This window comes from Trachurus japonicus, chromosome 23 (assembly GCF_045865225.1).
Source record: "Trachurus japonicus isolate A0001 chromosome 23, Traja_1.0".
Taxonomy (NCBI): domain Eukaryota; kingdom Metazoa; phylum Chordata; class Actinopteri; order Carangiformes; family Carangidae; genus Trachurus; species Trachurus japonicus.
In genome coordinates this window covers 20,001,284-20,017,954 of record NC_140929.1, presented here as the reverse complement: position 1 = coordinate 20,017,954, position 16,671 = coordinate 20,001,284, and the positions used below count along the sequence as shown (strand labels likewise).

The following is a 16,671-nucleotide window of genomic DNA, read 5'->3' as shown; positions in this document are numbered from 1 at the left end:
AACATATATACCCGTCAAGACTGTCTTTCATTAGCTTTGTTGCCCCCAGGCTTCTCAATAGAAAATGAACATTTTCATTGGATCTTAGTCTGACAATCATGAGGATGAAATAGAAAACCCAGGAAGGAAGGAAGGAAGGAAGGAAGGAAGGAAGAAGGAATCACCCTGAGCAGCACCACATCTGCATTAGAGCTGTGCTCAGAGAGATGGGAGAGGCAGAGGGAGGCAGCTGTACTTATAGGGGTTCCCCAAAGCAATTCCTCTTTCTAAAAATAGCTGCAGCTCTGCCAACCTGGACAAGAGTTAAAAAAAAAAAAAAAGAAAAAAAAGCTCATCACTATCCAAGGCACGCATTTAAATGAAGAGAGAGAGAGAGAGAGACAGGGCGGGAGGGTGAGAGGCAAAGATCATTCCCATCGCCAGCAATTGATTCTCAGCACAGTGATTTGAAATCCATCTAAAAAGCTCATACAGTGTTTGATGGTCATAAAACGTCCAAAGAGACAAAATACAAAAAAATGACAGATTAACCAAAAGCAAAGGCAACCTCCAGAGAAAACGATGGTGAAAAGGCTTTTGCTCTTCAAATGTACTTCGTAAGCGTTGCTTCAATTACATGTCACACTTTTCTTATCTCTGACCCAGATGTTAGAGGCTGGAGAGGAGAGGGCAGGGATGACGTGCAAAGAGCTGATTATATGGACCGCACTGCCCTGAGAGTCAGCTAGGTCACTGGATAGTGTGTTCGTGTCTGTGTTGTCAGGGGCAGGCAGGGTAAAAAAGAAAAGAGGAAAAAAAAACATCATAATAAAAAGACGACTAAATGCTCCACTAATCCGGCTGTGAATAAGAGCGGCTCGCTGCAGCAGTTCTTTTATGCTCTGTCGATTCCACAGGGGGATAAACACAATGCTGAGCCAGCACCCAGCGCAACCTCACCAACCCCGCTGCACTGCAAGCACTGCGGATTACCTCATTTTATGTCTGTTAACCCATTTAAGCCTGTCGGCACCTAGAGCTGCCAAAGTGGGCAGAGGGCTCTCAGGTGACGTAACACACGCGCTCTGGCGGCCATATTTAAGGTCCACCGCTTCGGCTGTCCAACCACCGAGTCTGTGGTTGATGCACTGAATCAAGAATCATAGCAAATATTTTGACTTTCAATAATAACAGTTGTGTTTTTTTAGTTTTTTTAAAGGTCCAGTGTGTAATTTATGTCAAGGTTTATTGGCAAAATCTGAATACTATCAATGAATATATATGTAATCGCTATAAAATAAAATCTGTTTGGTTTTCATATAGCCTTGTAATTCTTCTTTTATATATACAGTAGCCTACATAGGCAAGGGTCTTGCCTAGAGAGTGTCGCTATCTTGCACGGCCATGTTTATACGGAATGGAAAATCCAGCCAACCAGAGAGCACGTTTCAAGAGTTTCACGTTCATAAATAAACTATAGAATTATTTAATAGATAAATAATAGAATCAGAATGCTAGATGTCACAGTTTTCCCCTCATTTTACACACTGGACCTTTAAAGTGTACAGTACATATGTGTTACAAAAGGTTACATGCTGTCATTCCGACATCCCACCACTCCGACATATACCGCGATTCCGACATGCGAACGTCCCACCAATCTGACAAGGCTTTATAAAGAAATGTGCATTACTCAACAGGTGACTCCCCTCTTTAAGACATGCTGATAGAGGAATACCCACATGGTTGTGCGTAATTACGCAGCAGAACGGCCTGTCTAGCCTCTACCTGCTCCTTTTACTAAACTTAACCAACTCCTTTCACCATTGCCTAAGCTAAACCAAACCAGTGCAAAATCTTTTTGGGGAAAAAATACGCTATTAAAGGAATTGTCGGAAAGGCAGGATGTTTAAAAAAAGAAAAAAATACCGTCATTCCGACCATAGGAGGCAAAAATTGTCGGGATGATGGGACGTTTGATTGAAAATTAAGTGTTGCCATTGTCGGACTGGTGGGATGTCGGAATGGCGGTTGCCACCCATTACAAAATTGAAGCAGTGGTCTGCAGTGGTGTCCAAATTCAGTCCAAAGGTCTGAAGACCATCCATTTGTTTTGAATGAGGTGAACCACACCCAAAATGGGGACAGGTAGGCTATTAGCCCGCTTTCTTATGCTCTTCAAAACTTGAACTTTACTGCCAATTAGTACTTCAATTAATGCTGCACAGTTGCACTTTGATATTGTTTTATCAAATTCTCATGTTTGCACTTTTGTTGACTGTTTTTACTCAGTTCTGTACGGTGACCTTGACTGTCATGAAAGTCACCTTATAAATAAAATGTAGCCTATTATTATTGCTAACAGCCTTTTAGCCTACTAGCTTACCAGTCTTGGAAACTGTAGCAGGTTCAGCATCAAACTTTGCTTCTATTTCTGTAAACTGAGGTTATCATGCTAACAAGCTAGTTCCAGTGTATTTGACCCATCTGTCAAAACAAGTCATTGTAGCCTCTGTAGCTATGATCAAACACTGTTAAACATCTTGTCTGTTCATTAAGACTAATTAAGTAAACAGCTGTTAATGCTAATGTTGGCTATGTAAATGCAGCTCCTTTCAGCGATAACGTGAAAATATTTCGAAGCAGAAACCTCTTCATCAGTCAAGCTCACAAACACACAACTATACATTACATCCATCCCCCTTATCCCTCTGTATGTTTCTATTTTTTGCCCCTCTTAGCCTACATCTCCAGCTATAACTGTTCTGATTTCTTAAAAAAAACATTGTCATAGATCCTGATGCATCAGCAGATCCTTATATATTAATACAATGTAGCTTTCATGTAGCAACGTATTCCTATTGTTACACATGTAAAACAGCATGAATGGCAGATCAGTTTTAGAACAACTCAAATGCCTCCACCACCAACTACAGTAGGCTATGGTTCCTGTAAATATTAATAAGTGCTCTCCAATAAATAAATAAAAGGGTTGTGTGAATAAATGCACAACTTCTCCCTCTGAAGCAGAAGTGCAGCTTTGTACCATGCCAGCATTTTCCTCTGACCTCTTTAGTACACTTTAAAGCGTTTCTCTACGTATGTCCACTGATGCAAAGTGTAACTGTTGAGTCACACCCGGCAACATCAGGCGGACCGCCGCCTGTTGCCAGGACGATGCCAAGAGGGGCGGAGTCTGTGTGTAGGCCCAAGGAAAAGGACGATGACCGCAAAGAGAGGAAAGCAGGTTACATAATGACCAACAAAACATGAGGTGTTCCCTTTATCATCCACCTGCTCTCCTTCCGTTCCGTTCCTTCTTGCTCTTCATCAAGTTTCGTCTCCTTCCCTCCTCCTTTCACACACCGCCTCCTGTCATTTATCCTTTTCACCCTTCCTCATCCCCTTTCTCCCTCATTTCATCACCTTTCTCTCACTTTCTTTCCTTCCTCGTAATCTCCTTTCTTCCCCACTGCCTCCCTCCCTCCTTCCCTTTGTCTTCCTTTCATACTCCCTCTTTTTCCATTTCAGGATCCCTCCTACCTTCCTTTTCTTCTTTCCCACCCCTACATCTCCTTCTCCTTCCCTCGCGACGCTCCCTGCTTTTTTATCCTTGGTCCATCCCTCCTACATCCTTCCTCATTCCCTCCTCGTTGGTTTCCTGTCTAGCCTTGAAGGAAAGCCAGCCAGTCGTCAGGATGATGTATCCTAGCAACAGTGACATCCCACCCATTCAGCATCAGGATGAACCAAATTTAATTTTTGGATGAGGAGAGGGAGGCTGTGATTGGTGGGAATGGAGGGGAGGAGGAGGGGGCTTATATCAGACATGGAAAAGGCTACAGTTTTGTATCTATTGTCCATAACAGCATTAACTCAAACATCAAACACTGACTGTACTTCTGTACTGTGTTTCACTCTGGTCCACATGTCCTTGGTTAAACAGTTTGCATATTCGGGAAAAAACAACATGTGAGAGTTTCTTAAAGCAGGAACAGAAACCTGAAACTCTTACTAATAGAGATGCTGGAGAGAACACAACAAGCATGATGGGTCAAGTTATGCTGGTAAAAATACAGAAACACAACAAAGCTCCCCAGACACTTTTATAAATAATAAAACCAAAACAACAATGGGGCTTCTAGTGTTGCTCGTCAAGGGGACTGTACTGTAGGTGAGGGTTTTCAACACAGCTCAACATTCAGAGAATCAAAAGGCAGGTAAAGTAGAATAAAGAAATGATGCATGGACTTACAGAAAGGACTCAAAGGAACTGACAGGAAAACACAGGAAACACTGAGAACCAACACAGACAACCAGCTGAGGGGAAAAACACAGAGAGGAAAGAGACACAGGTGGAGCAATCACACACAGGTGAGACATATGAGGTGATCAGAGAGGGGCAGGGAGGCTAGACACGGGGAATTTCAAAATAAAACAGGAAACAAGAGTCAAACTGTGACAGAATGATCCCTCACAGGACCAGCCCTGTGCTTCTCAAACATGAAATAGCTAACCAGCTGAGATAACAGTGATCACTTTCAATGCACAATATTATTTAGCTAAGCTCATTTTGCATGGATGGATTATATGGATATTTAACATAATGTGTCGATACTTTCAAATATCTTTTAAGTCAGTTCTGTATGTTTTTGTATGTGCTGAGTACATGATACCAATTTACCACCATTATAGTCAATAGTAAAATTACCACTGACAGATACGATTTACTTCGTTTATTTTAATTCATACTTTGGTTTGATGCATGGGTGGGTCTGGGGTCTTCCTGGGTGGGTTCTCCTACAGTAGGCTCTCCAGCTTCCTCACTCAGTCCAATAGATCCAGTAGATTATGGTGATTCTAAAATACCCTTCAGGTTTGAATGTGAGCATGTGAGGTTGTCCAGTGAGGAGTAATTTCACTATTTACTGTTTTACTTCATAGCTCAAACAGTATTGTTGCATTGCACGATGTCGTGCTGCCTCCTGTCTCATGAATGCACGATTTGTGCTTCTGTGTCAAAACAGCATCGTAGTATCTTCTGTTTGTATTGGACTGCGTTGCTTCTAGAACATATTGCCACAGGACCGAGGCTGAAAACGAGCCAGCTGGCCACTCCTGCAGGAATGTTGATCAGAGTGTGCTGCCTTAATAAATATAGTTATCTGTAAGAACAACACAACACTTCATCTGTAAACCTGTGGAAACCAGCCGCACTTTAGCAAGATGTGAAGCAACACAGGAAGGAGAGGCTTCATGGGTTTGCTCAACTGATATTAATTCAGATTCTCATTAACTCAGAGCAGTGAGGAAGTCTCACTCTGTTCCTCTTGACCTAAAACTCAGATACAGACATTCAGTCAACACTACAGCCTGATAGCAGCACACCAACACAATTACAAGCATGAACAAGTAGTGGAAGTGTGTCTACAAAAGAAGTTCCCTCTTTTTGCAAGCCCATAAAAAACTGTTAACATCATTTTAGTCCACATTCATGACCCTTAACAAAATGTTGTATTTAAACAAACCCAGTCCACTGATCCCGTGTCCTTCACCAAACCACCTGAGCACAACCTCTGCAAGAGCTGCATCACAGAGCGCTGGAATATTAATGTCCAGTGTCAGTGTCCCCGGTGTAATGAGCCTTCTCACAGACGACCTGAGCTGCATGTCAACACCTGCACATCAGAGGACCAGAGGAAGCTCTCCGTAGCATCTGCACTGAAACAAAGCTGAAGAACCAGAGGAGAACCTTGAAGACCAGATGTATAGGAAGTCTGAGAGACCTCTGGAGCTGTTCTCTGCACTAACAGCCTCAGAAACATCAGACTGTTCCTTTAAAGATGAACATGAATGAGTGGAACCTCGAGGCTTCAAAGATGATCCAGGAGAGACGACTGAAGGTTCAGCAGACGAGACCTCCACCACCTCCAACACCTCCACCACCTCCCATCCTTGGAAACTGTTGAGATCAGAGTCCAGTGACAAAGACAGAGACTTTAACAGTAACACAGAGCACTGTGCAACAATACACTGTTGTAACACAATGAGGTGTGTCAGACGATCACAATGGCTGGAAAATAACACAAAGACAGGAAGGAAGACAGGCCTGAAACACAGAGAGTCAATCATTTCAAAGTAAAACACAGTCCAGAGAGTGTAACAGGTTAAATCATGACACATTCAGTCCAGTCCAGTTTAATCTATCATCTGCATTTACTTCTACATTTGTTAAAAAAATCTGAAGAATCACCAGGTCTAACAATAGTTACTGGAACAAGTTAAAAAGAGGAAATTGCATGCAGATGTACGTCTGAAGAGCTGTTTAAAGATGATATAGAACTGTGCATTCAGGTTTTACATTAAAAGAATGTAAAGAAAATAAACCAATGTCAATATTTGTGTCAATCATCAGTTGTTGTCTCAAAATACTTAGTACAACCGCAACATTCATGACAGGCAAGTGATGTAATGTTTTAATGTCCCCAAGGGACAATTTGATTTGCAGCCAGTGGTAAGTACACATAACAATAACATGACGATAACAATATCAATCAATACTCACAGCAGAGAACACAATACATCATTCAAGAAAAGCAAAAGCAAATGGCTGCGGGTGATGAACTCATTTTGTTGTAAATAACATTTGTACCAACAATAATTCACTCACTGTTCTATGCCACGTTTAGTTTTGTATTCCAGTTCAGATGTGTGTCACTGTGCTAAAGTTCAGTTGTTGAGGAGGAAATAAAAGTTGAAAACAAAGGAGGGGATTGGTTCACATGATCTTATCTGAAACAGGAAGTAACTCGGAATATGCAAAACTAAAGTCTAGACGCTGCAATGAAATCATGAACCTTATTTCAAGAAAGAGCTCGTTAGCACAACTAAACCCTTAACAAACACACATGACCTGTGTGAATAACAAACATCAACACATCATTAATCTGGGGAAATCCCATCAGCACTGACAGGTCTGTTATTAATATTTCATATTTCAAAGGTTTTAAATGAATAAATCATTCAAAAAATAATTGTTATGATTTAATGCTAATGTTTAAATAATGTTGTTTAGCATGCCGACTTCCTCAGAGGAGGTTCTCTGATGCACTTGAACCACACTGAAGGTCCTGAGGTCCTGTCTGAGGACCTGGAGCTGGATCACAGGTCTGAGGAGGCAGGAAGTGACTGATCCTGTGGAGAACCTTCAAGGCAGAATGAGAGAGCTGATGATGATCTGTGAGACTGGCCAGATGTGTGTGTGTGTGTGTGTGTGTGTGTGTGTGTGTGTGTGTGTGTGTGTGTGTGTGTGTGTGCGTGTGTGTGTGTGTGTGTGTGTGTGTGTGTGTGTGACAGGTTTGCACCGAAACACATCACACTGTTCCTGCTGGAGAAGAACATGAAGTTCAGCAGACGATCCTGGAGAGACGAGTGGAGAAGCAGAAGATCAAACAGTGACAGAAGATCAGGATGAAGATGCAGATAAAGAGAGAGCAGTGAGAGTTCAGGTCTTCACTGCTCCGACACAGTCTGCAGAGAGACGTTTGGGAAGAAGCAGAAAAGAAGCTTTCATCACCGCCAGCTTCTCCAGAACTTCTGATCTTTGAAGCTTCACACCGAGGAGCGGAACAAGATCCAAGTCCACTCCTGGTGTGAGGTTGGGCTGCAGGAGGCGCTCAGCGAGGAGATGAGGAGGTGTGTGGACTGAAGAGGCTCCAGCTGTGGAAGTGACGCTTGATCTTCACTTTTCTGTGGTGATGAAGGAAAAGAAGGCTTTCTCAGAGAGACCATCCCAGCTTCTCCTTATGAAGATGAAGTTCAGGTCAAAGTGAAACCTGAATGAATCCTGACGAGGAAAAACCACTCTGAGATAAATCATCATGTGATGTTCAGGTGTTTCTCACGTAGCAAACAGCAGCATACAGATGTTTTCAGCAGCGTAGCTCTGAGAATGCATCATGGGATACCTCTACCTCTCTGACACTGTATGACTAAAGTGATCTTAAGGGTCCACTTTAAAGGGATAGTTCAACATTTTGGTAAATTGGCCCATTGCCATAATCCCTATAGTCATAGGAGTAGGTTCGTTACCAAGCAAGCTGTTCTTACTGCTCAGAGCTACGCTACGGAGGCTCATGGGATTTCTTGGTTTCCCTCATCAAACTCATCAAATACACAATCCAACAACTCCACAACGCTCTGGTGGGCAAGTTGTGACCTGCACATTCACCACGCTATGAGATAATAGTGGAACGTTACAAGACAGAGTTGTTTTAGAGGCAAATGCAGAGACTGCTGCTGAGAAACTGCCCCCGACAGGAACGCGCATCAGCAGTTTTGCATGAATTTATCTTGAAAACAACTCTGTCTCGTAACGTTCCGTTATTATCTCATAGTGTGGTGAATGTGCAGCTCACAACTTGTCCACCAGAGCGTTTTGGAGTTGTTGGATTGTGTATTTGATGAGTTTGATGAGGGAAACCAAGAAATCCCATTAGCCTCCGTAGTGTAGCTCTGAGCAGCTCGCGGCTCTGCTCCGCCGTTCTAAAAATAGCTTGCGTCGACAATTAAAGGTAACGAATCTACTGCTATGACTATAGGGATTATGGCAATGGGCCAATTTGCCAAAATGTTGAAGTATCCCTTTAACCTCCACAGTGTAGACGAGGCACAGACGGAGGCATCACTGTCACATCTTGGCCGACCGATGAGGGAAATATTAATAATGACACATAGATGAATTAATGATGGCAACAAAAACCAGCTGTGTTCCAGTTTAGTCGGAAGCTTATTTACCTCTCCTCTTCTCCTCACACCCTGATCCCTCCTTCCCTGCTCCACCCTCCCTCTGCCTCGCTTTTTTGTTCCTCCTTGCAATTCAGTCTTTTCCACTCAGCCCCCTCCCACCCCCCCTCCAACAGCAGCACCAGTGCGGTGTTGATGCAAAGCAGCCATGCAGAGTAGAAAGGGGCTGGAGTGGGGATTGATATCAGATGTTTGGTTGTTATCTGAGAGGGACAGGAAGGACTGTTCTGCTCCCTCAACCTTCCTCAACGTCCTTGGCTGAGGAACCGACACTGGAATCAAACGACTGCTCAGATGCATCAGAGCTGTAGATACAGTTTGGAGAAATGCTGTCATAGATTTCCTTCATTCTCATCCATTTCTATAATTTCTTTGCCAATGCTATCAGTTTTTAATGTTAATAATTGATAATCACATTTATTTGGTTATTAAGCATGATAATCATATAATATCTAAGAAAAACACACATGATGCATCTGTACCACAAACATGTCATGAGACAAAGACATGTCCTGGCCTCTTTCACGCCTTAATGTTTCTGCAGAACATCCGTGGTCTTTAACCTCTGGTTGACGTCTTGCTCAAGGGCAGCAGTCGCTTGAAGAGATGATTGCTTCATATGAAAGTGCATCAGTCCGTCTTCAACCCTCTGTGACCTCCCGGCCGCTAAGAAGTGGCAGATTATTAGAAAAGCCGACGCACACCAGGGTCACAGCTGGATGTAGACGTGTGGCGGTGGAAATCACACTGTCAGCTCTGATCACTTTAAACCAGCGGCCGCTCTGCTGGAAAAGAGACTCAACACCCCCCTCTAATGGTGAATGAAACCAGTGGTTCATCATCCTGCTCTGCTGATTCTGTCCCCTGAAATATCAAACTATCACATCGTCATTGAAGATGTTAATATGAATTATAACTATTGTTTTTATTGGTGATTTGAACATTTTAACTCTGATTTCTGATTACTGGGCTCAGAGTAATTTTTATTTCTAATGAGTAATCTTGCTGTTATAATTATTAATGATTGCACACTAGTCTTTAATTATGCTATAGACAGGCAAATCTGCATTTGACAACATACATGTTCCTAATAATCTGTATTTTAGCTTCAAACTGTCAGCAGCTCGTTGCTACATTCTCATACTGGTTTGTACTAGTCACAACATCTGCACATGAATTAAATGTGAGGAAGGAAATCAGTTTAATGAGTTAAATGTTTCTGTCTAGTTGGGCTCAGGTTTATCTGACTTGTGTGAAGAGTGTGATGTTGTGGCTGAAAAAAATGCAAATGATATTCGGATGAAAAATAAAAATGAATCGACTGTTGTTAAATAATAAAAAAAATAAAAATACAATAGTTTATTTGAGGGGAACAACCAAAACTAAATTAAACTAAACTAAATCTGATTTCCACGCTGAACCAATTCTCTCTCTCTCTCTCCCCATCACACAGCTGTGATTGTTCTCCACCTATCAGCCTGTTTTCATTTTACAAGTCTTATTGCTTTTCATTCACTTTCCATCAGTTTATCTGTCTCGTGTTATTTTGCTTCTTTTCCCTGAGTCTTTCTCTGTGCTGATTTAAAGGTCCAGTGTGTAATATTTGTCAAGGTTTATTGGCAAATCTGAATATACTACCAATTTGTATGAGTGTATAATCCCTTTAAAATAAAATCTGTTTGGTTTTCATAGCCTTATAATTCTTCTTTTATATATACATATAGCGAGGGTCTTGCTTAGAGAGTGTCGCCATCTTGCGCCGCCATGTTTGTACGGAATAGAAAATCCAGCCAACCAGAGAGCATTGATTCAAGAGTTTCACGTTCTTAAATAAACAATATAACATGCTTCAACTGGGAGCAGCAAAGTCTGGTAGCTCTGAGTTTTCTGAATTTCCCTCCTAGGGATTAATAAAGTATTTTTTCTATTCTATTCTATTTCTAATAGAATTATTTAATAGATAAATAATAGAATCAGAAGGCTAGATGTCCCCTCATTTTACACTATGGACCTTTAAGCTTCTGTTCATGTTTCCTAATCAACTTATTCATTTTCTTGTTCACGTTTCACCTGGTTGCAGTTACATAATGACACAGTGACAGGATCAACACAGTGAAGAAGAAACAACACACCCACAGTGAGTTTAGCTCCAATGACGACAGAAGACCCCGAGTGTCATTTGTTTTTATTCTGTTATGTTACATGTGACCATAAACTTCTAAGAAGTTATAGTTGCCATGGAGATACATTAAATATATTCAGGTACTCAGATAGGAAAAAGGGTATGTGTGTGTGTGTGTGTTTGAGTGTGTGTTTGAGTGTGTGTGTTTGAGTGTGTGTGTGTGTGTGTGTGGAGGGGGTGTTGCGGGGCAGTTGTCAGTGGACAGTGTGCACAAGTTGAGGCCAGTTGCCTGTGTGTGGTGTCAAGTCAGGAGGAGTGGAGATAAAAGCAACTGTACAACGTTAAAATCATCTTTAAAAACATGAAGACGAGAGAATCTAAACCAACAGAAACACACTTAGAAAAGTCATAAATAAAATGGATTATCTTACAGAGACGGCAACAACAACAACAACAACGACGACGACGACGACAACAACAGCCGAGATGTTTGTTTCCCTCTGAATTGTGTGTTGCGAGAGAGAGAGAGAGAGAGAGAGAGGAGGAGGGAGGGGTCTCTCTCTCTCCCTCCCTCCCTCTCTCTCCTGTGGCAGGAATCAGCATCCGGGGGAGAAGAAAGACCCAAAAAAAACAAACCTACAGGTGCGTTACTATGGCGACACTTGAGGAGAGGAGGCGGGGGCTGTGGAGCCGGAGTCAGACTCGTTTCTAAGGCTTCATATGGCACGTCACACACACACACACACACACACACTCCGCCGCCTCAACACCTGGCCACATCTGTACCAGCCCCCCTCCACCCCCCCACCCCCCCCCTCCCCCACCCTCCCCTATCTACCCCCCCCCCCAAGTCTGACTCTAGAAGGCACTGGTATAAACTTATTTCTCCACATTCTAACATCTGGATCAAGATGAGCGATTGAGGCAATGAGGATAAACACACACACAGACATGTACAGATACACACGGGCCAGCCGGGTAACTTACGGAGAGGGGGAGGGGGTGGTGGGGGTGGGGGGGGTGGTGGGGGGGGTACAGCTGGCTCCCGTCCGACGATGCTACCAGACCAGTTTGTCTTTTAAACCTGTTGTCAGCGTTACAGAGTTCTGCATCGCTTCACAGTCTGCTGACGGCGGAGGCAATTGGATATGTAAACATTGACAAGGCTAACATCATGACAGGCGAAGAGAGATACAAAATCAATGTTTTCTGATATCTGGGGGGGAGGGGGGGGGGTCTGATCTTTCTGAATGGCCTCGGTTTGTAGCTTCTTACTTAGAAAACCCTGACGGTGTGGTAGAAAGGTCAGGAAGGAGTTCTCCTGTGCTGCCTTCATGGTGAAAACACACACAGCAGAAAACAAAACCAACAGTTTGTCTTTCTGGGAAGCAGGAGGACAAACTTAAACCTTCTGGACTTTATCAAATATCAAGCAGCTTCTGAACCTTCAGAGTGTCTAATCTGCCTCAGTGCTCATGGGCCTGCTTATCGTCAGGGTGCGTTCAAGTGTTCTGAAGCTGCGGGTTAAACCACTGCTGAGTGACGAGCCACACGTGGAGGCCGTGAGCCGGTGGGAATCTGACGGATGTCCATGTGTATCTACAGAGCAGTGGACAGAAGGACACACGAGGTTAAAGACTGGCTTGTGCACAGAGCGCAGGAGTGTCTGTATTGCGAAAAAAAACAAAAGAAAAGAACAACCTTGGTGCTGAGACGCCGCACCGCGCTAGAGTCGCGAGGACCGAGCCGTCCCATTGGATATTTACACAGTGAACGGGGCCGACTCCTACTCTACACACTGAGTTTGGCTGGTACTTGCGTACATTTGGAATGGTATACTATGGTGACAGTAGTACGTAGAAAAAGTCTATCTTCTCCTCTCACTTGGAGCTCGCTAAAGTCTCTATCTCTACTTTTCCTGCTTTTACATCAGAGGCACAAAAGCACTGGAAACCACGACCGATGCTCTGAACTCTGTCCTGATGATGGAGTGGAGTGTTACGGCCTCTCTCCTCTGACGCTCGGTCTGGAGGCCTTCAGTTAGAACTGTATATGCACCATTGTCTATGTGTATCTCTCTATGTGCTTCCACAACTTAACTCTGCTGTTAGAATAAATCATCTTAAAGAAACTGTTTGAATTCATCCTTTCCCACCTCCTCTCTTTCTTGCAGTCAGACGGGAGGATTGATAACGCTCCTGGAAAGTAAACAGAGACTTAAAGCAGCGATGGTTGAAGTGGTGACGACATGAGGTGATGATGTAGATGGGAAACAACTGGTCTGGAACCAGGATTCTATCACGTGATGCCCCAGAAAACCCTTTGCGGCAGTGAAACTCAAGCGGCCCCTGCACTTTGTAATGGTTGAACCCGTATACTATGCTACTAACTTCTAACTAGCTACTGATCCACTCCTCTGCTTCTTTCCTATACACAAAAACTCCCTACTGCTGCCTCTGAGTGCAGTTTTAGTGCGTGAGGATAATGCTGTGATATCATAACTGATCTCAGAGCAGTTGAAGAGTCAAGGACAGCTCCACAAGCTCAAGTCTTTGTCAACAGGACGCGATGATGAACTTCACCGAACGAGATTATTCTGACACCGATGTTCACCTGCTGCAAGTCTGTGTAAAATGAAACATCCCAGACTGTATCAGACTGCTGATTGGACGACGGTGAGTCATGGCTCAACTTCCTGCAGCCGTAGAAGTGTTGAGTCATTCTGCAGCCGTCCCTTCAACCTCTGCTGCTTCAAGTCACCGTTACGAAGCTGGAGACACATTCACCCTCAGACTGATCAAACAACGTGGACACATGGACCAGACCACTTCTGAATAGCAGCGTGGCCTCAAAGCTTCTTGAACACGTGGTACTGTCTTTACCTGAAACGGGGGCAGTGGTCACTGAGCTCTTTGGCCCCTGTCGGCGCTCCAGACCGCGTCAGAGCAGAAATATAAAACAGTTCAGAGACGTCGTCCACTTGAGAACAAGTCGAACTAACGAAATTAATGAATTAATACAAACATTTCCAGTGCATTTGTGCCTTAAAACAGAACTGTGTACAGCGGGCGGACGTCCTACACTCGCTCCCGTCTGTACATCTGCTACCTACAGTTTACAATGACGTTGTTTTTGTTTTAGTTTTTTTTAACATCGACTTTGTATGAAAAAGGTGACGTTTTTATTATACAGCAGAAATTATAGCTTCTGTTCCTTTTGACAGTATCACTTTGTCATTTGTCTTTCTGGTCCGTTTCCACGCGTTTAAAAACCCAGACGATATGAAAAGTATGTGATTATAAAAAAATAAAACTCACAGAGATTTGGACCACTTTTTCTCCCTTATCAACGCTTTGCTTTTTTTTTTTTTTGTTCCAAGCAGACCCCAGTCCACGCAGGACACACCGAGCAAAGAAACAAAACATTAAGAAACATTTAAATTAAAGGTTGTTTTTTTTTTGTCGTTGTTTTTTTTATATCTTTGTTACCATCTGAGACGTGGGACTTGTCTCCATGTTAAAAGGTTTTTCCCTGTCGGTTGAGGTGAAATGTGAATCGACAGAGTGGTTTCACTCCATCGGAAAAAACAGAAAAACAAAACAAAGAAAAACAAAGAACAGTTTAAAAATAAAAAATAAAATGGCTGCTGTCTTTGCCTCTCACATCATCAAGGCAAATCAGACAGAACGCTCCAGAGAGGACGACGAGACTTCATCACACCAGAACCTCTCCTCCAGCAGCTTCTCCTCTCCGCTTTGAAATCTGTGGATCCCTCAAGAGTTTTTGGAATGGACCGGTTCAAAATAAATACGAGTTTTTGTTTTCTTTAAAGTCTCTTTTCTGCGTTGAAGTCTCCACTCTTCTGGACGTGTGCGGTCGGTCGGGGGTTAATAAAGACAGAGGAGAAGAGAAGTGGAGGACGCTGCTGCAGTCACTTATCATGGGACGTCACAGCTCATGTCTCTCAGTACCCCATCGTGACGCCTAAGGCTCGAAGAGTGTGAGACTGCATCTGTGTGTGTGTGTGTGTGAGTGTGTGTGTGTGTGAGTGTGTGTGTGTGTGTGTGTAAGGGCACCACTCTCTCCGTGGGCTTATGGCTGCTACTTGAACACATAGTTGATCAGGACCTGAAGGAGGATGAGGAAAACGATGATGACGTAGTCGCGCTGCTGGAGGAAGGAGCCGCCCTCCGCCCGGCCCACCGCGCGACTCCGCAGGACGCTGACGCTCCTGCACACACACACACACACACACACACACACACACGGGATGTCAGAGGTGAAGAGGCAGGTGACATCATCGGCTCATAGTGCAGTCATAGATATTTGTGGTGTGGTTGTTATTTTTGCCTTTACTGGACAGGACAGTGGAGGTTTGACAGGAAACAAGGGAGAGAACGAGGGAACACACACAGAGTAAATGATCGTCTTGGTCGGGAGTCAAACCAGCGATCTCCTGCACAAGGGCCAGAGCCCATATTATGGGATGTGTTCTCTACCCGCTCCCTAAAACCTGATTAACTCAGCAAGAGATCATACCGTCTAACCACACCCTCTAAACTTCAGTTTTAAAAATATTTGAGAACTGTTCAGTTTTTCTATTTCTTCATACTAATCTTCAACAATTCAAGTAATTTCCAACCATTTCATACAGCCTCCTTCTTACATCTTTTACTTTTACTCTTCAGATATTGTTTCATCTTGTCAAGATTTCTTCAGCACTTTCTTCACTTAATTCAGTATTGTTTCAACAATTTATTCAACTCATTCAGCTTCCAGCTTTCAGCATTCACCTGTATTTCCTTCAGGAAATGCATTCTCTAGTTTTCACTTGTAATTCATGGTTTCACCTTTGAACCCCTCTAAACTTCTTCTCTGTTGGGAAATGACACCAAAACCAGAACCAACAGAGAGAGTGTTTGTTGTCAGACAAAGGTAGAATTAAAGGGATACTTCATCCAAAATCGATAATTCACCAATCATCTACTCCCCGTCATGCCAAGGAAGGGTTTGGAGAACTTTCAGAGTCATCAAAACACTTTTGGAGTTCCAGGGGGGGCCCGGCTGGTAACCGATTTTCATATAATGGCGGTGGATAGTGCTCACTTTGAATCGTCCAAAACACACACTATGAAACATCCAAATACCTCCATACTGCTCGTTCGTACTGACCCAAGTGTCCTGAAGCCGCCACATGAAAAAGTTGTTTGGAAAATATTAATTTGATCTCTGTTTTTAGCCTTGTTGTAGCAGCAGCTCCCAGTGGCTCTGTTGATGCATGCACGAGATTTGCTGAGAGATGTTTGTTTGTCGTTGTAAACCATTGGCTGGATGATGTAAACACGGAAGACCATCTTGCAGCAAATCTCGTGCAGAAAGTTCCCCGAACCCTTCCTTGGCATGACTGTGAGTAGATGATTGGTGATGGTGAATTATTGATTTTGGGTGAAGTATCCCTTTAAGAAGTGGGGGTGTGGTCTCACCTGTTGATGTCCTCCTGCGTCTTCTTTATAGATTCAATGGCACTTTGAAGTTCACTGAGGTCGGCTCCTTTCTTCCTCAGACGGCTGTTGTGTTTGCTTTTGTGTCCTGAGACAAAATGAGACGTAACACATGAAGTTAGTGACATTTACATCACAGTCAGTTCAGCAACATCGTTAAGGTAAAGACCTGCACTGCTGCACTGACTGTATGAGCACAGACATGTTGTACAACATCTCTGAGTAGATCTAACAGTGCAGTGTGAGGGGGGGGGGCAGGAGGAA

General features: G+C 43.3%; 1 protein-coding gene and 1 pseudogene across 9 annotated transcripts in view; both read right to left on the bottom strand.

Annotated features, from left to right (window-relative positions):
* LOC146962883 (gamma-crystallin M2 pseudogene) overlaps window positions 1–16,671 on the bottom strand; it is a 310,111-nt pseudogene that overhangs the window by 191,782 nt on the left and 101,658 nt on the right. The gene's annotated exons all lie outside the window — the stretch shown is intronic.
* The window catches only part of osbpl8 (oxysterol binding protein-like 8), a 127,840-nt gene continuing 124,951 nt past the window's right edge, over window positions 13,783–16,671 (bottom strand). For 6 of the 8 annotated variants that reach the window (XM_085769668.1, XM_085769670.1, XM_085769674.1 and 3 more), the window contains 2 exons: window positions 16,390–16,495; window positions 14,056–15,137 (listed from right to left, as the gene is read on the bottom strand). In XM_085769668.1, the coding sequence (XP_085625794.1) occupies window positions 15,008–15,137; window positions 16,390–16,495 (236 nt within the window). In that variant the 3' untranslated portion in view covers window positions 14,056–15,007. Of the gene's footprint in view, window positions 15,138–16,389; window positions 16,496–16,671 lie in introns of all 8 variants that reach the window. The other 2 variants (XM_085769666.1, XM_085769667.1) reach the window with 1 other exon arrangement.